This window comes from Sinohyriopsis cumingii, chromosome 11, assembly GCF_028554795.1.
Source record: "Sinohyriopsis cumingii isolate HCF-2022 chromosome 11, ASM2855479v2, whole genome shotgun sequence".
NCBI lineage: Eukaryota > Metazoa > Mollusca > Bivalvia > Unionida > Unionidae > Sinohyriopsis > Sinohyriopsis cumingii.
The window spans coordinates 39,200,405-39,225,795 of record NC_142971.1 but is presented as its reverse complement, the minus strand read 5'-3'; the positions used below and the strand labels follow the sequence as shown (position 1 = coordinate 39,225,795).

The following is a 25,391-nucleotide window of genomic DNA, read 5'->3' as shown; positions in this document are numbered from 1 at the left end:
AATTATCATGCAAAAGATTTGTCTTGGTTTGCTATGTTAGGGTTACAGATCACTTTTGTCTGGAAATTTCCAATACTTCATAGTCTTTATAAGAGATGAATAGACAAGAAACTTCACAACAGTTTTCTAACCATTTCTTTCCAGTTCCAAGATATGAAGACAACATCATTTTGTTTTAATCTGCTTTTTCAAAACTAAATAAACTTGTAAGCCAAGCTTGTTATCTAAGCTAGTCAGATTTGGTCATGGTATTTCCAGCATAACTCTTACATAATTTGGGAAACTGGAGAAATATAACATGCAAAGTCTCTCTCTCTCTCTCTCTCTCTCTCTCTCTCTCTCTCATTAGCAGGATTAAAACTGCCAACATCAGCCTACTACCACATGTATTTGCTTATAAGTCGAGTCAAACAGCAAACAACAAAGCTCCTAATCTGCCATAGTTTAATGCGTCTGCAGACCAGGGTATATACTGTGTGCTCTACTGATTTAGACTCCAACAAACTGCACAGATCCAGATCTGCTGACACATGTGACAGCAGATCTGGATCTGTGCAGTTTGCACTTGGACTTGTCTAATAAGTGAGTATATATATATATATATATACATTAAATGTCTAACCTTGACCTCTGGTTTTGGACACAGTGTATTACTTTTGATATATTTCTACACATGTAATAAACTCCACCCAAAGGGGCCCCGAGTGGCCGAGTGGTCTAAAGCGCTCACCGTTCCGGATCACTTCCATCTCACCTCTGTCTGCGTAGGTTCGAATCCAAGGCTCGGCTAGTGTGGGTATATGGGAAAGCCTGCCAGTAGCTTCTCGTGGGTCAGTGGTTCTTCCCTGGGTTTTCCAGGGTTCTTCCTCCACCAGTTATAGTGGCTGCCATTTATAGCCTATCTTGTGTTGAAAAATGGCGTTAAACCCTAGAACAACAACAACAACAACAACAACAACTCCACCCAATTTCTTGTTAAGCAATAGTGAATAAAGTTCTGCAGTTATTGGAGGTGGGTTATACAGCATTATAATGATTCTTGGAAAGTACTGGAAACTTCATGAGCTGAGTGGTCTGGAATCCTATACAATTTCGTAATGGCATGCACTTTAGTAGTAATATTGATGGTCCAATCCATGAGGTCATTGGTCAATGGTTAGAACAAAGGTATTCTCAGATAGCAGAATTATTATTTCCCAGTCTCTGCTGTTCATAGTCAATACAAATAAATAAATTTGAAACAGGTCATTAACAATTCCAAAAACTGTAATGAATTATCGGCAGCTAATTTGTGGCATTCATAACTAATGGTAAATATAATCCTGCATCATGTTCAATTTTGGCAAATGCAACCCTATGGCTTGCATTCCATTTCTGATATAAACACTTATCTTATTTATCATGGAGATATTTTTTCAGTCTGAAATTTCTTAAAAACCTGGTCTTCCTGGCCCTTCTGTACTGAAAAATTCTGTATACAGTAAGAGATTCAAACCATTTAACCAGGTAAGTCAACAAATGACTTGTCTGGTTCAGTGCCTATTTAATGATTCAATATCAGCAGGTGTTGAGATGTAATAAACAGACTTGTTATCTTACCCATTAACAGAATCATTAAGTACTACTGCTGCATCCTAACAAAAGTAAGCAAGCAAGCAGTCCACAGATGATCAAATACATTTTGAGCATTTGAATCAAACTTGCTATCCTATATATCAACATTCTGGTAGTTTCTGAATAAACTGTTGAACTGTTAAACTCCCTGGATTCCATTCAATTGAACAAGGCATGTTTACACTTAACTATCAGTATCTACATAGGAAAGTCTGTACCGTGTCATTAAGTTGGCCCAAAATCTATAGTTTTGGGAAATTTGTGCACATTCAATCTAAACTGCAACTTGTTTCCAATGTTATACATTAAAAATATATCTGTGTTCCCAATTGATTTAATATTTTTTACCGGAATGAAAATTTTTAAACTAGATGATTTTGATGTATTTCAACAGCAGTAAATTCTGCAGTAAAATTTATGAAAACAAACATCCTTTTTGTCTCTGGGAATCATCAAGGGCCTTGTTAGACCTCAGAAATGATTTAAGACTGATCTACAATTAACTCAACATGGTCATGTATCCCTTTTATTGTTTATCTTTCAGTGAATGTCAGATCAATACCATTTTATTGTTTATCTTTCAGTGGACATCAGATCAATACTATTTTACTGTTTATCTTTCAGTCAGATCAATACATTTTATTGTTTATTTTTCAATGGACATCAGATCAATACCATTTTATTATCTTTCAGTGGATGTCAGATCAATACCATTTTATTGTTTATCTTTCAGTGGACATCAGATCAATACCATTTTATTGTTTACCTTTCAGTGGACATCAGATCAATACCATTTTATTGTTTACCTTTCAGTGGACGTCAGATCAATACTATTTTACTGTTTATCTTTCAGTCAGATCAATACATTTTATTGTTTATTTTTCAATGGACATCAGATCAATACCATTTTATTATCTTTCAGTGGATGTCAGATCAATACCATTTTATTGTTTATCTTTCAGTGGACATCAGATCAATACCATTTTATTGTTTATCTTTCAATGGACATCAGATCAATACCATTTTATTATCTTTCAGTGGATGTCAGATCAATACATTTTATTGTTTATCTTTCAATGGCTGTCAGATCAATACCATTTTATTATCTTTCAATGGATGTCAGATCAATACTATTTTACTGTTTATCTTTCAATGGATGTCAGATCAATACCATTTTAATGTTTATCTTTCAATGGATGTCAGATCAATACCATTTTATTCTTTATCTTTCAAAGGATGTCAGATCAATACCATTTTATTGTTTATCTTTCAATGGATGTCAGATCAATACAATTTTATTGTTTATCTTTTGATGGATGTTAGATCAGTACCATTTTATTGTTTATCTTTCAATGGATGTCAGATTAATACCAGTTTATTCTTTATCTTTCAATGGATGTCAGATCAATGCAATTTTATTGTTTATCTTTTGATGGATGTCAGTTCAATACCATTTTTTTGTTTATCTTTCAGTGGACGTCATATCAATACCATTTTATTGTTTATCTTTCAATGGATGTCAGATCAATACCATTGAATTATCTTTCAATGGATGTCAGGTCAATACCATTTTATTGTTTATCTTTCAGTGGACATCAGATCAATACCATTTTATTGTTTATCTTTCAGTGGATGTCAGATCAATACCATTTTATTGTTTATCTTTCAGTGGATGTCAGATCAATACCATTTTATTGTTTATCTTTCAGTGGATGTCAGATCAATACCATTTTCATTTAAAACCAACTAGAAATCATAAGAAGTTTTTTTCATGAAAACCCAATTTGATATGACCATCCCTTCAGGATGGAGTAACCATATCACTACTGTGGCCATACTGAATATCATAGTAACACCATATTTATTTAGGATCAACACAACCTTGGGATGAATTTGTATAAAGTTTAATGGCCTAAGTAGTTTAGGAAGAGTGGTGCAAACAAAACTGTGTTAACAGACAACCAACTACAGACAGACGACAGAGAAAAATCCATCCCATAATTTCTTATGGTCTACAACACATATCTAACATTGGCACATAACACAACTGCATTTGATTGATGACTGTAAATGCCATGCTGCATTCCACTAAGTCTTATGTAATGGCATCTATTTTGATATAACTGCGCTAAGGGGAATTAGTCTTACGTAAAAACTTAGTGAATAATTAATAGCAGTCAAAAGACTTTTTACAGCCTCTGTCTCACAAGTCAGTATTTTACCCTGTCATTTATTTTTATGGGACTGGAAATCACTTTCCTTTAGCAATAAGCACTGTATTTCTCCACTGACGAGAACAGCATCAGTGGGGGGAGCATGATAAATGTGTCAAATACTGTATTCTCACTTATAAGTTGGGTCAGACTGCAAACAAACAAAACACCTGATCTGCCTTATCATAATGCACCTGCAGACTAAAGTCTACCTTGTTAGTTCTACTGATTACTCCTAACACACAGATCAAGATCTGCTGGCACATTATGAGATGGCAGATCTTGGTCTGTGCAGTTTGCAGTTGATCTCATCTTATAAGCAAGTATAGATGGTATACACTGCTCTCTGTTATGGCATTATCCATGTGTGATGAAACTTTGCCCAGGTATTATGTTAACTAGGGTCAAAGGTCAAGGTCATGGAATTAAAAATACCAGGTTAGAGGCCTGAATCCTTGTCTGTATTGTAACTTTTGAAATACCAAAGATATGTCAGTGAAGATCTGGTTTTGTGAGTTTGTTAGGAGTAATTAGTAGAACAAACAACATAAACCCTGATCTGCAGGCTCATTATGTGACAGAAGATCAGGATCTTTACTGCTTGCAGTTTGTTGACTTATAAATAAGTATATATGGTAATTTAGAATGAGCTAGGGGTTGAAAATTCTTCAAACATCCACTCATCCTGTAAGACAATAACTACAAACTTATACTTGCCCATAATAAATTCTGACTCAACAAGCTATTATAGAAATATAAAAGTTGGTGATGTTTGACTGTGTGAAAAGTTTTTCTCTGCAACTTGTAATGTGAACCCTATAACACCTTTGTACATAATTACAGTCTGAGACCAGTCTGCTCACCATCAGGTAAGTTGTTTTTAGCAATGAAGAGTAAGGGTGAAGTGCTTGCATGAGCATGATCAAAACAAATGAGAAACAAAACTTCTATTAGAATGCATGGAATTTAAATGAATTAAGTCAGCCGTCAACCAGCACACTGAATGCTGGAAATGTTCACTTGCCATTTCACGCTGGGCAAGATAATTTTCAACCCCTGCATATAAAAACCATAACCATTGCAGCCTCCCTATTAACATTTGCTCTTAGAAGTCTGATCTGGCAACCATTACTTTCAGCTAAAACAATTAAACTAAAATTACCTTTAAAATTTAGATTACAATAAAACTTACACTTTTGGGAGACCACTCCTGTGACCTAGTGGTTAGATTGTCTGCCTCGGATGCGGGAGGTCATGGGTTCAATCCCCAGACGAGTCAGACCAAAGAGTTACAAAAATGGTACTAACAGATGCCTCGCTTGGTGTTCAGCATTAAGAGGTTTGTCTTAGGACTGGTCAGCCTGGTGTCAGGATAATGTGACTGGGTAGGACATCATGCTACATGTCTGCGGCATGATGCCACAGTGCTAGACATCACTATAAACTGCAATGCTGCAGAAATCGTAGTGATATGACTAAAAAATTGTTAAAGCTACGATAAAAATCCAAATCACACACAAATCACACATAGGCTGAATGAATGATTAAATCACATTACTTTTTGGAATTTGATGAATCACATGTCAATTTAGATTTGACTACAATTTTCTTTTTTATAGTCACAAATTTCTATGTAAAGTTGAATTACACATTTTAAAGTACAGTAATATCTTTTATATGCTGGTTATATTCTGGGGACTTCACTCATCATAGATGAGGTGACAAAAAGGTGTAATTAATAAATGGGCACTAAATATTATTGCGTCTTCAAATCAAACCACACTGTATTTTTTTGATCATCCAAAGCATGTGTGACATTGTCATTTACCACTTTTAATAGTTTTAATTTCTTCTTAAGACTAAACAAGGGGACTGGAACTTCAATTACTACTGTAACATGCCACTTAGAACAGCATATGCTAAAACAAGGGGACTGGAACTTCAATTACTACTGTAACATGCCACTTAGAACAGCATATGCTAAAACAAGGGGACTGGAACTTCAATTACTATTGTAACATGCCACTTAGAACAGCATATGCTAAAACAAGAGGACCATGTGGACCTGTGATCACTCACCAGCAGACATCTGCCAAATGGCTAAATACAATAGCAGTTGTTAAATGAATTCTGGGTCAGTTGGATGCTTTATGCAGAAATTTCTTCTGATGCTGTTGATTGTATTATATGTAATATGAAAACAGATGTTTCAAGGTTTCTCTAATTTTAACTACTTTTCATACATATAAAGAAACAGGTATCATTTGTCCACTATTGAAAGGTCTTTATGCTAGAATGCATTCTGTCAATGTTGATCAAAGTCTGTTTTGGTTTAGAGGGGGGATGGGGTGGAGGGTGAAAAGGTTATTTAAAGGTTTTCTGTTAATAATGACAACCATATCTAATGGTGACATCATCTTTTGTATTAAATGAAAGTTTGGTAAATTTTGTTAATTGTTTTGGATTTGTAATTGTTTAAAGGGTTGTCTAATTTTAGTCATTGAAGTCATATTTAATGGTGAATCGGTATCATTTGTACAAATTTCAAAGCGCTTCATGTCAAGATGCATTCTGTCATAATTGGCTGAATTCACTTAAGATATTTTTGAGATGCCTTTTAAATTATGTATGTACAGGGTTTAATGGCACATCAGCACAATCATGGCTATACAGTAACATACAGTATAGTTCTAAAAATGGTAAGTGAAATATTTTGATAAACTTTAGGTAGATAAACCCTTCTAAAAATATCACCATGCTGAGGAAATGGGAGTTAAGTGTTTTTCCTAATGACACACTGAGGCAGTCAATCCAGGCTAACCTGGGTGAGTACTGAACACACAATGTTTGGATTATGTATGAGTCTGATGTTCCGTGATCTAAGCTACTGCTTCCCTCCAAATAAATGTAAACATGTAGCCCTTCATGACAAAAGGCAAAGATCTAAACAAAAAGGTGGTAAAAATATAACTGTCAACAAGGGGCTCAAGTGGGCCTCATATCACCTGTCCGACCTGCATTTAACATAGGTTGACTATCCCACAAAACAGGGTTATGTAGACTTGTAGGAACATGACCTATAAAACTTTTCTCCCAAACTTTTTATGTTCATTTTACCTATATTCCCGATTTAAAAAATCTTTATAAAGTCATAATTAATATTTTATAGTTTCTTGTTCATAGTTTTAAAGTCATCCAAGATTTTTGATTATATAAACCCATTTACAATTCTTTTAAAAATGTGATTGGAAATACAGACCCTTGAACAAGCAAGGAAACAAGGTCAGTCAATCCGATGCAAGGTATCTCATTAACATGTATAGATCTTTCTTATTAATGTAGTCTGTAGACTTTGTAGTCTGAAATAAAGAATTCTTATCTTATCTTATCCTATCATATCTTATCTTATTATAGAACCTGTCTACAACATTGACAATAGAAGTTTATGTTCCACAGTGGGGCAAATCTGACTAGGATTCAGTCTCGAGAGTAGTAACAACTTCTGCCAGTCGGATGATAGATTACCACATTCCTATGTGTAGGACCTCTTCTTCATCATAAATATCATGATAATATGAGACTATCTAAAAAGTTTGATCAAAATCTGATCAGTAATGAGTCAGTTTGCTCAGTCAGATACAAACTCACATCAAAATAGGTGTGAATTTCACTTGTACTCATACTCAAACAAGACCCAAGTTAATGATATCTCAATACTATGCATCAATCTTACACAAACAAACTTTATATCTTGATGATAAAAGCCTATTTACCAAGTTTGATCAAATATTAACAGAAGTAGAGTCGTTAATGTCAAGACAAGACCAGTAAATCAGATGCTCCAAAAATATCACCTCATCAGTATCCAACAATCTTGCTATGATAACTATACTCATCTATTTAAGCCTATTTATTTAGTTTGGTTAAATGCAGTCTCTACAGCAGTAACAAGCTCAGCCAATCACATACAAGATCACCTCATTAATATATTTGGATCCTGACACATTAAACTCAAGCAAGATCATGATCATATAAGCCCATATTCAAAGTCTGATCACAAACAGATAAAAAAAACTAGCTTCCAAAGTGCTAACTGGTTCAGCCAATCAGAGGCAAAATCACCTCATTCATATGCTTGGATCTCTTTACCAAACCCATCCTAAACCTTGATGATATAAATCTGTGTTTCATGATGAACAAAACTGGGTCAAAACGTGTTTCATAGAGATAACAAGTTCAGCCAATCTGATGCAAAATTATCACATTAATATGGATGCATCTCATTCATTACTGAAATCATCAGTGAAATCATATTGATATAAACACATCTTCCATGCCTGATCAATATCAGATCAAAATACTGCCTCCTGGGTAGTAACAAGCTCAGCCAATCATATGTAAGATCACCTCATTAATATGCAAGGTTCTCACTCATTATTGAACTTGTACAAGGCGTTGATGATATAAGCCAATATTGCAAGTTTGACTGAAACTGAATCAAAAATATGGACTCTGTGGTGTTAACAAGCAATTCTTGATGGATGGACAAGGGATGACAAACACCACATGATGGATACAGGGCCATAATATAATCTCCCTTGAGTCTTACCGCCAGGTGAGGTCAGATCAGCACCATTTTCATTTTGGGACCATCTAGGCACAGTAAGGCATCTTAACGTGAAAACCACATGTTAATGTGACTTTCTGTATAGGAGTAGCAATAACAAGAATTTCAAGATGGCTGCTGTGATGGCCATATTGGATGTCAGATTGGTACCATGTCAATATCACTTTCCATTCTGGAGGAGCAATAATAACAAGATGTTTAATATTGCTAATGTGGTGGCCATATTGGATGTCAGATTAGTAATATTTTCACTGACAGCCAAATGGTTATTATAAGAAGTATTTTAGAGAAAAGAACCATGCTACTATTACCATCCACTATGGATGAATAGCGATAACAGAATTTCAAGAAGGCAATTGTTCTCTGCTAGTTATGGAGAAGTAATTATAACAAAGTTGTTGTCTCTCTCTCTCACTTGGCCCCATGGTCAGGTGAGCTAATAAAACAAGGCAAATGAAGCAAATTATTCAAATTTTAGTGAGAGAGCTTTTTATAAAGTGAAAAAAGCTCTCAATTTATTTGTATTTCATTCAGCTTCCAAAAGAGTTCAAGGTGTAACCTTCATATTCTGATGAAAATGTAATCATGTTGTAATCAGAAAGTTATCTTTATTACACTGACTTGGACCAATTAATTAAGCATGGCAATGGTCTCAAATGAAAACACTGAATACCATACCCAATACTTCTGTAATCATCTAAGGCTTGTACTAGTGCTTTCATTTCCTTTTTGGATGCTCTCTGTGCTCTTGCAAGAGTTTGATTTTCAGGACAGGCCACAATTTTAGTGTGTCAATCAGGTGTAAGATGGCTGATTTAAGGTAGTTTTTACCTGTACCCTGCTTTTGGAATATTTATCTTGAAATAAATGCCATGTTGCAGCCATTATTTTCTTTTTTCTTCTGAATGACTTCAAACTTCATAGGGCTATCTATTCTTGTATACAAAATATTTGTATTTTCTTAAATATTGAAATTAATGTCTGCAGAAAATGAAAATCATGGTCTGACCCCTTATCTGATATTTTTCACTATAATTAATTAATGTACAAGTACACCTGTGATTACTTAGAAAATTAGTAATAAATTACTGATGGTTACAATTACAGATTACAATTACACAGTATGCCAGGTGACCTTCATTGTCTGAGACCCCAATCTTTTGGGATGTTCCTTAATTCCTGATGCAGTTCTCAGCAAACTTGTCAGGTAACAATAGGAAATATTGTCTTTTTAAAATATTATTGCACAAGTCCAGGAGTAGATGGACAGGTGTTTGGAATGGATTGACATTTTATCCACCATGCTCCAAGACATCATGCCACAAATAAAATGAGTGTCATTGAAATATGGTGCATACGGTACACCAGGCTGATGTTTCAAGTGCTAACAGGCACTCAGCAGTAAGATAAAAGTAAATTGCTCAGGTTCTTGCAGAAATTAATCAGTTGATTCCAAATATCTCCATGCAAGATAAAACATACTGTAAGGGAAAAGCGTCTGGTACTGACCCTATTTAACTGAAAACAGGTGGGAAGATCTTTGTTTACAATTTTCTGCCCGATTAAAATTAAAGTCAAATCTGCCTTAAAGTTAAATTGTATTAAACAAATGCCAGTTCTTTCAAAAGTACTGTGAACCAAATTACTGTTGAAATGAACATCTATAAACAGCCACTTCTCTTCAGATGACACTTTTCTAACCTGCCTTAAGAGGACACTTTTCTCACCTCCTAGAAGTGGCTGTTTAAGATGGGTTCATTGTATATGTACGAAAATACTGTCTTAAGGGCAAATGGAGTATACAAGATATCTATGGGAATCCTTTCATATTTGTAAAAATCATAGGTTCAAGTTATTTCTGAAAATTTAAAAAAAAACCAATACATTTAGGTAAGTTCATGAAACATTTACTTCGCTGTCATCAGGAGATTATTTTATTTTCACCTGATATGGGAGTAGAGACCAATTTTTCTCCTTACTTCTAAATCCATGCAACTTGTAATGTCAGAAGCTACAAACACTGTTGACTGGCTATTTTGAAAATGTTTAAGTAGTTTACAAATGTGATGGGTGAGGGCTTCGTGGATTAATGAATTTTGCATCTAGGCCCCTTTTTTTCTAAATCTCCCAATCACCCCACTTTTGCCAAGTTCATTTGTTCATGTGGCATCTGGGCTGGTCTGCTTTAGATCAAATAAGAATAAGTGTAAAATCTAAACAAAGACTACAGTTACAGAACTCAACTCTTTTGCCTAAAAGATACTGTTTCCAGAATTACATCATTATGGCTGTATTTTTTTAATGCAAGTAGAACACCTTTATTACTTGGTTTCATTGTAAAGCTACATCTTCCCCATTTTCTCTATTAACACCAGATTTGGTCTTTCATGAATAGGGTTGTTCAGTGAGCTATAAATACTGTTATGATGTCATGTAGGCATTGTGCCATCAACTATATTGTTTTCGGACAAACATATGATACTGCGTTTGATAAAAATTACTGTTTGTTTTCATTTTTATCAAAGTTATAGATTCTGTGTGTTGTCCAAGAGGGATCTGTAAATAGTTGTTGTGAAACAATGTTGTCAAGGAAATCGGACGGACTGTTACAGTCTCTATGCATTGTCTTGCAAAGATATAAGAAGGATTAATAATAATAATAATAATAATAATAATAATAATAATAATAAAAATAATGTTGTTGTTTTTAATATTTATCTTTATATGATTCAGTTTTAAATCTTCAGAAGTGAATTACAGGAATAAAGCAAATTTTAATAATAAAAGTTATTTAACTATGCCCATTTTTATTAGAGCAAAACAAACTAACCCTTTCAAATTCAACCTTGAACACACTACACCAATCGGAAAAATCCTGTGATTTTAAGTGATGGTAAGCAGAGTGCATACACTATTTCATAACCAGACTATTTTGTAGCCCCACATTTCCATACCTGTATTTTCCTTTACCATTAGTTGAATTTAGTAGAAAAGAATTAACATTTATGATTATGTATCATTATTGAAATTCAAAATGAAAAAGAGTCAAATTTTAAATACATTGGAAGAAAAATAAATTCAGAAAAAATATATAACAAGTCTAAATGGATCTTAAAACAGCAGTTTGTGTACTTAAGTATTATAGTGCATTAAATCAGAGGAATATGTTTTTTAAATAGGGTTAAAGAGATATATTAATAGAACAGAACATCCGTACATATAAGTTGATAGGCAGCAAGAAAAGTATTTACAAAGCGATCAATCGGATTAATTATTGCTTCATTATATTGATTAAAAGTTAATTTGGTTTATTCATTTTCTCTAAGTACAGTTTTTTATAATCTCAATAATGGTACTGGCCACCCATTTTATTATCTGTTTGTCTGAAAATGGAGTACATTTTCAGTTTAAATATGAGGTAGTGATTCGCGACATCACACGAGGGCAACTGCTAAACAACCCTATGATGGTGATGCCACAGGGCTTAGATCAAGGATACCAAGTCATGATGCAAAAATGCAGCTTTCAGGGATTATGAGTTAATGTAACTTCTTAAGATGGTGACGTGGTTTGCATCACTTGAGCCAGATTAAAAAATACTTGTACTTAATAAAGTATATTCTTATCAAAAATCATCTCTAACATAAACAAACTCCATCAAAATTTGTCTCCGTGATAAGGGGCATGACTACTTACAGAATTTACAACGCAGACTGGTTTTCTTCAAATACTTTAAGTAGGTATTTCTAGGTCGATTGCTGACTATTTACAGTATTTTTACATTGCAGACTGGATCTCTTGTAATACTATAAGCAGGTGGGGCCCCAAATGGCCGAGTGGTCTAAAGCGATCTCCGTTACGGATCACTGCCATCTCACCTCTATCTGCGTGGGTTCAAGTCTCGGATTCAGCCAATGTGGGTACGTGAGAAAGCTTGCCAGTAGCTTCTTGTAGGTCGGTGGTTCTTTCCGGGGTTTTTCCTCCACCATTAATACTGGCTGCAATGTATGGCCTATCATGTGCTGAAAATTGGCATTAAACCCTACAACAACAACAACAACTATAAGCAGGTAATTCTGGGTCTGCTTACAGTATATTTACATTGTAGACTGGATCTTTAATGTTATACAGTAAGTAGGTCATTCTCAATCTGTCTCTGACTACATCCAAGACAGATTCATATTGTTTGGCATTCAGCACTCAGCAAAGTATGCATCATCCCTAAACAACCAGTTCAAATCCTGCAAGTAGGGCATGGGGCCAGCTGTACATTCTTGTGCTATTTTCTGCAAACGTGATTCTACCAGCAGTCAGCCAAAAATACCATTTTAAGGGCCATCTACTACACATACCATATTATAACTGATCTCTACTGCTTTTGAAAATTAAACAATTTTTACATTTAAAAAAAAAATAACACCCTACCTCCATGGTATTTTTATGTGTTCTGTCAACACATTAGAGAAACCAGCCAGAACCAGTCAACTGGAGGCTGGAATGTTCCACCAGTACAATAAGAAGTGTGATGATGTTTGGCAGATCCATTGTTCGGGAACGATTGACATGTGCACACAACAAGTTAATAATTGATTACCTTACTGCTGGAATATGACGAGTATAAGCCCAAACATGGGATGTCTTTTGATGTGTTATAAATAATAAAGGAATGTAACGATGTCTTCCAAGCCTTTGACAAAAACTGGCTGACTACTGCCAGAAAGGAGATATAAATGGAGAGATTGATCACATTAAGAGTAATTATTGTGATTTTTTTGTCATGTTTAATTGTTGCTGCATTGTTCAAGATGTTTTAAGAGGAATGTCTAATGGCAACTCTTGCATTTTTTATTCAAGTAATGATTGCAAAATGCAGAATGTGATTTCTCCCAATGCTAAGAAACCTACAACTAAGAAATATTACAAGTTTAACAGTGCATGGATATTAGAGTTTATGCCATGTGCTGTTGAGTAGCAAAGGTCCTGAGTTTACATTGTGTGTTTCAAAGGTACTCTGATCTGTTTTTCATGCACATAAATTTTATTCAATGCCTAGATAAAACGTATTATAACAGTATAATGCAAGATAATTTATTTTAATGTTGGGATAAATTATTCATATTGGAATTATTTATTTAAAGTCTTGATCAATCTTAATTTTCTTTTTTTAAATTTACAAATTTTTTAAAACATTTTTAAAATTAACTAACAGATTTTTGTATCTGACCCATGAAGAGAAAGAATTCCTCGAGAATGAAACTCAGAAATACACCGCAACTTGGAGGACTACTGGAAAGCAGTCAGCACCGTTACAAACCCAGCAACAGGAAATTGAAGCCTGAAGTTCTTGCTGGCTGAACATAGTTGTCCTGACATTACAACATTCAAATGCCAATACAAAGACGAATTTATCCATTCTTTGCAAAATACAGCATAATTCAGGGCGAAATCTGGACCACAGAACTATAGACAGCCTGTTAAATGCGAAGCTTAATAATCACAGTGGATGTCAATAGTGGTCACTAGTCGGTCATCTTGTGATGGACACTAAAAATGCTATTTTGATGTTATTAAGCTATAAGATAAACAACACATCTTTTTTCATTAACTGACAATATAATGACTTCTATCAGAATCTAAATCTAATTGACATTCAAAACTTCTATTACACTATGATGATATTATGTTCAAAAACATCCACTTATTGTTTTTGAATGCCCTTAAAGAATATAAAATGTATGCCGATAAAAAAATAACAAAGTTAGGAAAACACTTGAGAATTTGTTGTTATTGTTGTTGTTGTAGGGTTTAACGCCATTTTTCAGCGCACGATAGGCTATACATGGCAGCCAGTATTAATGGTGGAGGAAGAACCCGGGAAATCCCCAGAAAGAACCACCAACCCTCGAAAAGCTACTGGCAAGCTTTCTCACATACCCACATTGGCTGAATCCGAGACTCGAACCTACGCAGACAGCAGTGAGATGGCAGTGATCCGTAACGGTGAGCGCTTTAGACCACTCGGCCACTCGGGGCCCCTTAAGAATTTGTAAATCTACTGGTTGGAGATCCTGGTTCTGTCATATAAATGCATACATTTCTCGTCAACACTAGATGGGACATAAAAAAAATTGGCATGAAACATGAGCTCACCAGGGCCTTGCACAGAGTGAAGAAGTCTAACAGGATAAGTAATGAAAATACAGGCCATGACATTTGTTAGTGGTTGATGCTTGATAAAGCTGTTTAGTGTTACAAACAAATCATGTCTTAGTGGGTTATGTAAAATACACCTCCAGCAACAACCAAATGGAAGCATTCTGCCAGTACTATATCAGTCATGAAGGGGAACACAATCTAAACCTAAAATGTGTTCCATGTGATAACAATAAAGGTACAGCATTGTTTAGTGTATGCAAAACTAAGGGCCTGATGATGGTTTGCTCTCATATTACAACATCTAACAGAAGTGAAAAATCCATTTAGAGATTACAAATCTGCCACCCCTTACTACTTGACCACAAATCATACAGAAATAACCCTTTAAATACAGACTTACAGAAAAATAGCATTTTTTTAAATACAGAAATAGATTTGTTGCAGTAAAATATTAATAATTAATATCAGTAATACTGGCTTGTCTGTGTTTGATTCTTATCTGGATTTCATATTAGATAATGGATTTTGACAGGGAACCAGACTAAAATTATATGAGTACCTAAGACACCTTGAACTGCACATACTTCCTCATGCAAAATGTCTGCAAGATCAAGCTGTTGGTTACAGAATTTCCTAAAACATTTATCCAATAAATGATAGATGTTCAACATGAAAGGGACAAGAAACCTCTAAAAAGGTTTAAATACTCATCATCAAAGAATAAAAAGGAATATTTGGATTCATGGAGGAAAAAAGCTGGAAGGACACTTTTATTGGACATCATATTTTGATTTAATTATTTCTCATGGCAGGAGAGATGATTGCTGTCACCCATGAAATTGAAAAAGAAAAGCCAAAAATGATTTACATCAAGTTGAGAAATAGCAAGAAGTCACTGACCTCCATGGGTTTGGAACTGCAGCCCGTGAAATTGTACTAGAGGTAATTAAGGGCTAAGTGTACTTTACAAACTTTTTATTTCAACATAATATTTGACATCACTGCATTTGTCTCGAATCATACTTTGAACTTTTTAAATGCATGTTTTCCAACTTAACAACAGCATTACATGTTACTCTGTTACACCCCACCCTACTGGAATATAATCTAACGTATGGAAAAGTATCAACTGCCTTACTCAGAAGGTTAGGGTTGGCAAATCTGGGATTAGTCTCCATAGGGGTATATTTAAAAAAAAACCAAAAACATGGAGAAAAATGCATTGCCAGAGATTAAAGACTTGGTTGAGCAAGGCCTTCTTAGCCCAGAATCCTATGCAGTTATGGTGGCTGCTCTAAGTACCCACTCCTACACCACACCAACTCCACATCAACTAGAGGTACCTTGCCAAAAGCATGAAAAGCAAACTCCAGCACCACAACAAAGATACAAGAAACCTACAACAACTCCATGTTGTGGTAGGTTTCTTGTACACACACACATGAAGAACCCATCATACAAGAAACATATACCAACTCCATGTCTAGCAGACAAACATAAGAGCCACTTCCTACTCTGAATCCCACACTGCTAGATAATGAAAAGCATGCCTAAAGTAAATCTTTAAGACAAATGCAAAAAGTGATAGAACTTGGACAAAGACCTTTTGAAAGGATTGTGTGGTACTTATACAGAACGATGCCAATCACTCTCATAAACATCTGCAGGATTCTGCTTCAAGTGACACAAATGCTGCTACTTACTTCGTAATGGCTATAGACAAGCTAAGCTGGTTGGAGAGTTGCAACTGGGCCTGTCAGAAGGTGGCTGTCTGAAGTAGCTTGCCAAGGACCGAAGCATCAACCACATTGATGATGCTCACTGCCAGAATCCCATTGCATACTATCCCACAGGAAAATACACAGAGACAACAGACATAAAAGTATAAGTGTGGGTGTCGTTGGAAGAGATCAACAGCTTTGACATGGATGACATCTACCTGGTTTAAGCTGAACATTTGCAACCGGGAACAAGAGCATAGTTTAGTACAATAATACTAGACCTGCAACCTGGAAATTTTATTGATGATGGATACTCTAAACATCCTACCTTATCAAGAATGACTTCATCTACTGAAAGCCAAAATGATGTGTAAAGTTTCTGTCGAGTCTGCTCTTGATTACTTGAGAAATAATTTTAAATGCAAAGAAACGAGCAGCACCCCATTAGATCAGTAACAGCCAAAATCGTCCTAATTCCAAATGATTTAAGAACAGTTTTCAATACTCTGTGGCCATAATATCCCAAAAGAAATCAAAGAATCTACAAGCATATCAGGTTTTCACCATGAGTACATTAAATGGATGAAATCTAAATCTTAATTAACACCACATGGCCTATCAACCTGCTCCAGTTAAAAATGTGTATATGTCAGTATTTGTCATGCATGAGTTTAGATCTGACTAGTCAATACTGATATAACTTCATCTATTAGTGTGTTTACAATTCACATGTATAGTTAACTAGCTTGGGTCTGAAATATATATTTACATTACCAATGTATGTGAACATGCATGTGTGAGATGGGTAGTAACTGACTGCACTCTGTATATATCTGTACAACTATCTTTGAGGGCCTCAAGGTAGATCAGTTCTGTTTTGCAACTGACTTATCATCATTAAAAAGAGTAATTCTTCTTCTTCTTCTTCTTCTTCTTATTATTATTATCATTATTATTAAGGCTGGAAAAATGGAATAAAAACCCTGAAAACAAAAGTATTGTTGGCAACGGTTGGAACAGCTGATAAAGAAAAAGCAATGGTTTGCAATACTAATTTGTATAGTTTGAAAACAATTCTTCTTTTTACCAATTAGGAATCATCCATTTCACCTTTTTTTCAGTTATTCCAAAAGGCCTCTGGCACGCTCATGGTACATATCAATATTTAGAGATGAAGAGAAACATGTGGGGAACATGGAACCACAACATGCCACTGGCCCCATGCCCAACTATGTGGGAACATGGAACCACAACATGCCACTGGCCCAATGCCCAACCATGTGGGAACATGGAACCACAACATGGCACTGGCCCCATGCCCAACTTGCAGAAATTCAAATAGTTGTCTAGGGACAAGGTCTAGGGACAATGCATATATCTAAAATTACCCACAGACCTAATACAATGGAGGCAGGAATTACTGCACAGAATGACACAGATGAGTGTAACATAGGTATGGGAAATGGTATTAGAAAAATTGTGTGGTAGGCAATGAGTGATTACAATAAAAAAGTATACTGATATGGGGTGGAACTACAGCAAATAGACATATTGATTTGATCCCAGTAGCTGGTATGGCTACAGCACAATGTTACTGCAAATACACTACTTATCTGATCCCCAGTAGCTGGTATGGCTACAGCACAATGTTACTGCAAATACACTACTTATCTGATCCCCAGTAGCTGGTATGGTTACAGCACAATGTTACTGCAAATACACTACTTATCTGATCCCCAGTAGCTGGTATGGTTACAGCACAATGTTACTGCAAATACACATACTGATCTGATCCCCAGTAGCTGGTATGGTTACAGCACAATGTTACTGCAAATACACATACTGATCTGATCCCCAGTAGCTGGTATGGTTACAGCACAATGTTACTGCAAATACACATACTGATCTGATCCCCAGTAGCTGGTATGGTTACAGCACAATGTTACTGCAAATACACATACTGATCTGATCCCCAGTAGCTGGTATGGTTACAGCACAATGTTACTGCAAATACACATACTGATCTGATCCCCAGTAGCTGGTATGGTTACAGCACAACGTTACTGCAAATACACATACTGATCTGATCCCCAGTAGCTGGTATGGTTACAGCACAATGTTACTGCAAATACACATACTGATCTGATCCCCAGTAGCTGGTATGGTTACAGCACAACGTTACTGCAAATACACATACTGATCTGATCCCCAGTAGCTGGTATGGTTACAGTACAATGTCACCTAAATGAAATTCTTCTCATTCTGTGTGATGTCATTCCTGAAGGAGCATCACCAGACTTTTCACCAAAACAAAATAATTTAACCTAAAACTGTACACATCAATGTGGAATTCCATCAACATAATAGAAATTGTATTCTGCCCTGTCCAGCAAACATACCAGATTTCTCTCCAAATGAATACAGTGGGGATGAGTTTAGCAGGTGAATATGATTAGCTGGAGAGTGAATACATCATTGTCATCAGCCTTCAACACTTGACCAGCCCAGAAATGCATTCAAGGAGGAAAAGCAGAACAAACCCGCTGTATCTGTTGATAACCTGATCATGTCAATGCACAATTTCTGTCAGGCAGTGATCAACAGCAGAAGTACGTTCACTCCAAAAACAAAGTGTTTTTACTTGGGGAAGCCTATGTGATAGGACATTACATAATATCAAACCCTGAAATATCTGAATGTTTTTGGAGCCACAGTCGTTGAAGATATTGTCCACTATGCTTATCTACTTCTTCAATGATAAAAAATATTATCAGTCATAAAATGTAGGAGATGAAAACAAATGTATAAAATTTCTTTTGTCAACGATGTTCAATTTCATCCCTAGGCCATGACAAAGGGGTTAGAGAAACAGATTGTGGGGTTGCAAGAATATAGCTAAATTTAAAAGCATTACTATTTGTCAAGGACTGAAATATGCCAAGTTATACATGATCCTACCTGTATGCATTGGTTCTCACTGTGTCACTCAGCATTTCTTCATGAACAGATACATCTGCATAGCTCCTGAAATGTAACAAACACAACAGTCCAGTTAGTTTCCTGTGGCTAAAGACAATATACTGTATATACTCACTTATAAGGTGATTCACTTTCAAGTCAACCCTCATTATTAATCAAACCCCTCTGCAAGTGAAATTCAAGGCTCAATCATAAGTTTTAACAAAGTGGGCGATAATTTTACAAGCTTGGGATACTGAACAATAAATTGGCATTATTTTCATTTATGAGCAACTGGACAGCATAAGAAGTCATCTGATCAATATGAGTTTCTGCCCAAGTACAGATCTAATAACAAGATTTTTAACATGGAATCCATGGTGGCCATACTAGACTTTAGATCAGTACCATTTTCATTAGGGCCAATTAGACATCATATAAAGCCTTTTAATGAAAAGCCTCATGTTGATATGACCATTCATTAATGAGAAACAGAAAAATGCAGTTTTCAAGATGGCTGCCATAAAGGCCATACTGGACATCAGACATGAACCGATTTCAATTAGGATCAACAAGACATCATAATAAGTCTGTCTTGTGAAAACCTCATGTTGGTATGACCATCCATGAAGGAGAAGCAAAAATAGCAAGATTTTCAAGATGTACACTGTGGTAGCCATGCTGGACATCAGATCAGAACCATTTTCATACAGGACCAACTTAAACATCAAAATAAGACTTTTAGTGAAAATCCATTGTTGATATGTTATATGGCCATCTATTCAGAAGTAGTGATAATAAGATTGATGCCATGGTGACCATATTGGATGCCATATCAGCACTATTTTCTTTTAAGACCATCTACACATCATTAGAGGTCTTTCAGTCAAAACCACCTATTGACATGATCATCCATTCAGAATGATTAGCAGTAAAAAGATTTTCAATATGGCTTCAGTGCCAGTTGTACATATATCTATATTGTGTGTTTAATTTTTGTCCACGATTGTAGAGTGTACGGGTCATTTTGTAAACAATCTTACATAGCAAACTTTTGTTCATAAGTGTTGACTCAACTTTATGATAATATTTGCAAACATGTTTATTTGGAGTTTATTTCAGGATATTTGTTTTCCCAGTGAAAATGAAATATATGGTCCATGTGATTTCTGACAGGTTTGCTGATCAAATTTAATGAAACAGACCTGACCTTGTTTACGAATTTGATAATAGTTATTGCAACATAAGTCCAGTGGGAATCGACATCAGAATTATTCATTGCTATTTTAACAGCTGTCTAATGGAATCAGTCTTTTAGTTGTGTTCAGTTATATCTTTATTTAAATTATTCATTGGAATTACAAAGTGCTCATTGATACTTTTGGACTAAATCACTATTTTGGGACTTGGCAAAAAAAAAATAATAAGTGTTTCCAGTCAGCTGACCATTCTCATTTTTCAGCGCAGGCCCTAGTACTCTTTTCCCTCAGCGTTAAAAAAAATTAAATATGAAGAAAAAAGATAAATAAAAAAATTCTGAAATTGATTTGTGCATCTAAAAATTTAGCTGGTTTAGCCAAGTACTTGAAGCTAAAAAAAAAATTTAAAAATACCAACCTACCATAATTTCAAAACCAGTGCAACAGGCTTTTTTGGACTCATAGTAAATTCATTCTAGGGCATTCTGGATTATATCATTGTGATACATCAAGACTATTGGCACATCAGCACATTTTAATTCACAATACTGTAAGTTCCTTTCAAATTTTCAATTTGTATTCAAGGGAAAATAAACTAGTTGAATTTCACTAAACTTGTTGGTTTTTGCTCTTTTCTGTTACTTCCTTTAAGACCATAGAGTTGTAACACAGTCATACTGTACATCACATCAGCACCATTTTCATTTATTACCAATTAGACAGCAAGGAGTTTTTTTATTGAAAACACCATGTTAATCTAACTATCAATTCAGAAAGTGTAGTGATAACAAGATTGTAAAGATGACTTCCATTGTGGTCAAACTGAATTTTCATTTAGGACCAACTAGATGGCCACTGTGGCATTCATATTGAATATCATATTGACATAATTTTTTACATAAGACCAACCAGACACCAGAAGAAGTCTTTCAGTGAAAACCCCATGCTGACATGACTTTCTGTTTAGAAGGAATAGCAAAAACAAATTTTTCATGATGGCTGATGTGGTGGCCATATTGTATGTCAAATTGGTACTAATTTAAGAAAACTAGACATCATAAGAAATCTTGCAGAAAATGCCCCATACTGATGTGACTACTCTTTTAGGTGAACTAGCAATGAAAATAGATTTTCAAGATGATCAATGTTGTGACTAAATGTAAAGGATGTCCAGATGGTACTATTTTCTCTTAGGACTAACTAGACACCATAAGAAATCTTCTGGTGAAACCAGAATGCTGAGATGACTTATCATTCAGAAGGAGGAGCATCAATACAATTTTCAAAGATGTTGCCATTGCAGCCATATTGGGCATCCTTATGGCACCATTTCTATTTAGGACCAACTGCACATAACAAAGACTTCAAATGAAAACCCCATGTTGAATGACCATCCATTCAGGAGGAGTAATGATAAGATTTTCAACAAGACCACTATGGTGGCAATACTGGATGTTTGAGTGGAATGTTTTTTTTTCATTTATGACCAGATAGACATTATAAGAAGTCTTCTGTTGAAAACCACATGTGAATATGACTTTCCATTCTGGAAGAGGCGTAATAACAACATGTTCAAGATGCAGTGTTCCAACTACTTTCTTGGATTGAGTTTTCTATCCCCTAGGTCAATAAAATGGAAGTACCACACAAAATTTGGATGGTACACACTGAGGAATATAAAATAGTATCATTCCATTCCTTTGGAGTAAAGCAAAATACTTAAAAGCAGGAAATAAACGATCAAATAAATTTAAAAAATCACCACTTCTTGCATTGCATTCTTTAGAAAAGTAATGGTATTGAACAGATGGATGGAATCAGTAGCAAGGTCTTTAACACACTGAAAGTTATTGGTCCTTGAAGTTGGTCTTGTTCGTTTTCTTTGTTGAAAATAACCCGATGGAATAGCATTGCCTCGAGTAATTTGTGAGTCATGAATCCCATATGCCACTCTAGAACTGCATGCATATTAATACAAAAGAGACTGGAATCCCTCTACCCCTCATTACCATTATGGCAATCAAAGTAAGAGTACCAAAACTCCTGTGTATCAAACAAGTTTCACACATCTAATATGTTTAATCAGGTTTTCTTTCCTATTACTGAGAATTCAGTCAAAATTGAGTAACACAGACACATAGCTGCAAATGCAGTTCTTAAAGACATGATTTCATGAATGCACCAAACTTCAAAATCTAATTATGTCAGCTGCATGTATCAGGCTGATCTTTTGTATGTGCCAAATACTGTTAATGCATGATTTACATGAATTTTTTCGATGAATGAGCATACAAAAATGGCTGCCATGGTGGCAATACTGGGTATCAGATTGGAACCATTTTCATTTATGACCAAACAGACATCATAAGAAGTCGTTTTATGAAACCCCATATTCATATGACCATCCATTCAGTGATAGTGATATAATTTTCAAGATGGCTACCATAGTGGCAAGCAGAACCATTTTCATTCAGGACCATAAGAAGTCTTTAAGTGAAAATTTGATGTTGATATGACCATCCATCCATTCAAGAGGAGTAGCAATTTCAAGATGGCTGCTGTGATGGCCCAACTAGATGTCTACACAGTACCATTTCCATTTAGGCCCAACTCGATGTCTGCACAGTACCATTTCCACTTAGGCCCAACTCGATGCCTGCACAGTACCATTTCCATTTAGGACCAACTAGATGTCTGCACAGTACCATTTCCATTTAGGACCAACTAGATGTCTGCACAGTACCATTTCCATTTAGGACCAACTCGATGTTTGCACAGTACCATTTCCATTTAGGCCCAACTCGATGTCTGCACAGTACCATTTCCATTTAGGACCAACTCGATGTCTGCACAGTACCATTTCCATTTAGGACCAACTCAATGTCTGCACAGTACCATTTCCATTTAGGACCAACTAGATCTTGAAATTATTGTTTTCAAAAAAGTTCCCAAGTAGTTGAAGGGTAGTGATAACAAACTGGTGCTAATGAACATACAGATGTCAGACAACAGATGATGGATGACAGACAACAGATGATGGATGTCAGACAAAAGATGATGGATGACAGACAACATACAATCCAATAATCTCTTATGGTTTATGAACATGAGAGCTAATAATACAAATGCAGCTTATTCAGACTGGCACAAAAATAGAAGCAATGTACCTACATGTAACAAAACTAGATAAACAACACCAATGGAAATTCATCTCTGGCAAGTAATAGTTAATCATCTATGTTTTAATTATTAAAAACTCCATGTAAATTTATATTTAAGTAACATGCACATAATAAATGAACATGGATATTTTTACACACTTCAAGCCACAGAGTCAACAAAATTAACAAATCACATCCTCTATTCTGCATCACTTGAATTTTCAGTTTTAAAAAAATGCCACCTTTGTGTGTGTGTGTGTGTGTGTGTGTGTGTGTGTGTGTGTGTGTGTGTGTGACTTGGATTTTTAACGCAGCTTCAACAATTTTTCAGTCATATCGCTAGGATGTCTGCAATGTGGCAGTTTATAGTGATGTCTAGCACTGGGGCATCATGCCGCAGACATGTAACATTATGTCCCACTCAGTCACATTATCCTGACACCAGGCCAACCAGTCCTAACACTAACCTTAATGCTGAGTGCCAAGCGAGGCAGCTGTTAGTACCATTTTTGTATGTCTTTGGTATGACTCGGCTGGGGATAGAACCCGCGACTTCCCGCAACCGAGGCAGATGCTCTAACCACTATGCCACAGGAGTAGTTCCACCTTTATGCAAGTATATAGCAAGGCTGATGTCAGTAATTGGCATCTCTAGATCCATTAATATTACTGTAGCATACTTTCACATCATAAAAAGGACATAATACTTGACCCCCAGTTTACACGTGATTTTAAGTAGCAAATTTTAAAATGAAAAGGTATTGCACTCTCTTTTATTTTAAAGGTAGATTCTGTTACCATATAACATGCTTATAAGAGGAGTCCAACTGGAAGCTGCACAGACCCAGATCCACTATAGCATAATGTGTCAGCAGATCAGGCTTTATATGTTGTTTGTTCTAATGATTACTCTTAACAAAAATTAAACAGATCCAAATCTGCCAGCGCATTATGCGATGGCAGATCTGGGTCTGTGCAGTTTGCAGTTGGTCTCCTTTTTATAAGTGAGTATATGGTACAAACCAAGAATATAGTTCGACAATTTGAACTGAAACAGGAAATCAATGTACCTGTAAGCATGCAATCCAATCTAATGTATAGCAACTGTACTTGCTAGTAAGTCCAGTCCAGATGCAAACTGCACAGATTTAAATCTGCCTGCACATTATGTGCTTGCAAATCTGGGTCTATGCAGTTTATTAGGCGTAATCTGTACAAAAATCAACACAGACCCTGATATGACAGCATGTTATGCTGTGGCAGATCAGAGTTTATGTTGTTTGCAGTTAGATTTGACTTATAAGTGAGTAAAAAAAGTACATTATTTATACTGAGAAGACAGTGACATTACTAATTAGCATTAAGCATTGAAAATATCACTGACTGGATTAAAGCTTGGCACTACAGTATTCTACCCATGATGAGAAAAGAGAGTATGGTTGATCTTGTTGTTGAATCAAGATATACAAAGTAAATAATTGCCAAAGAAAATTAAATTTAGATGCGGCTTCTCATCAAACATGGGATTATCACTAAAACTGCAGCATAATGCACACTTCAATGCATCAATTATATTTTACATGTACCTATTACATAATTAATTTACCATAAGTAAACACTTTTAAATTTGTGTTATCCTTGGGCTTAAATTGCATAACAAAACAATGTAAAAAAAGAACAAGCATTCAAATTTCCAAAATATAAATTTATTTCCAAATAATATAAAATCAAACAAAGTGCAA

At 35.3% G+C, this 25,391-nt stretch overlaps 1 protein-coding gene across 4 annotated transcripts in view; it reads right to left on the bottom strand.

Annotated features, from left to right (window-relative positions):
- Nucleotides 1–25,391, bottom strand: part of LOC149787959 (protein arginine N-methyltransferase 6-like) — a 137,463-nt gene that overhangs the window by 62,203 nt on the left and 49,869 nt on the right. For all 4 annotated transcript variants that reach the window (XM_089974231.1, XM_089974229.1, XM_089974227.1 and 1 more), the window contains exon 3: nucleotides 19,290–19,355. In XM_089974231.1, the coding sequence (XP_089830357.1) occupies nucleotides 19,290–19,355 (66 nt within the window). The remainder of the gene's footprint in view (nucleotides 1–19,289; nucleotides 19,356–25,391) is intronic.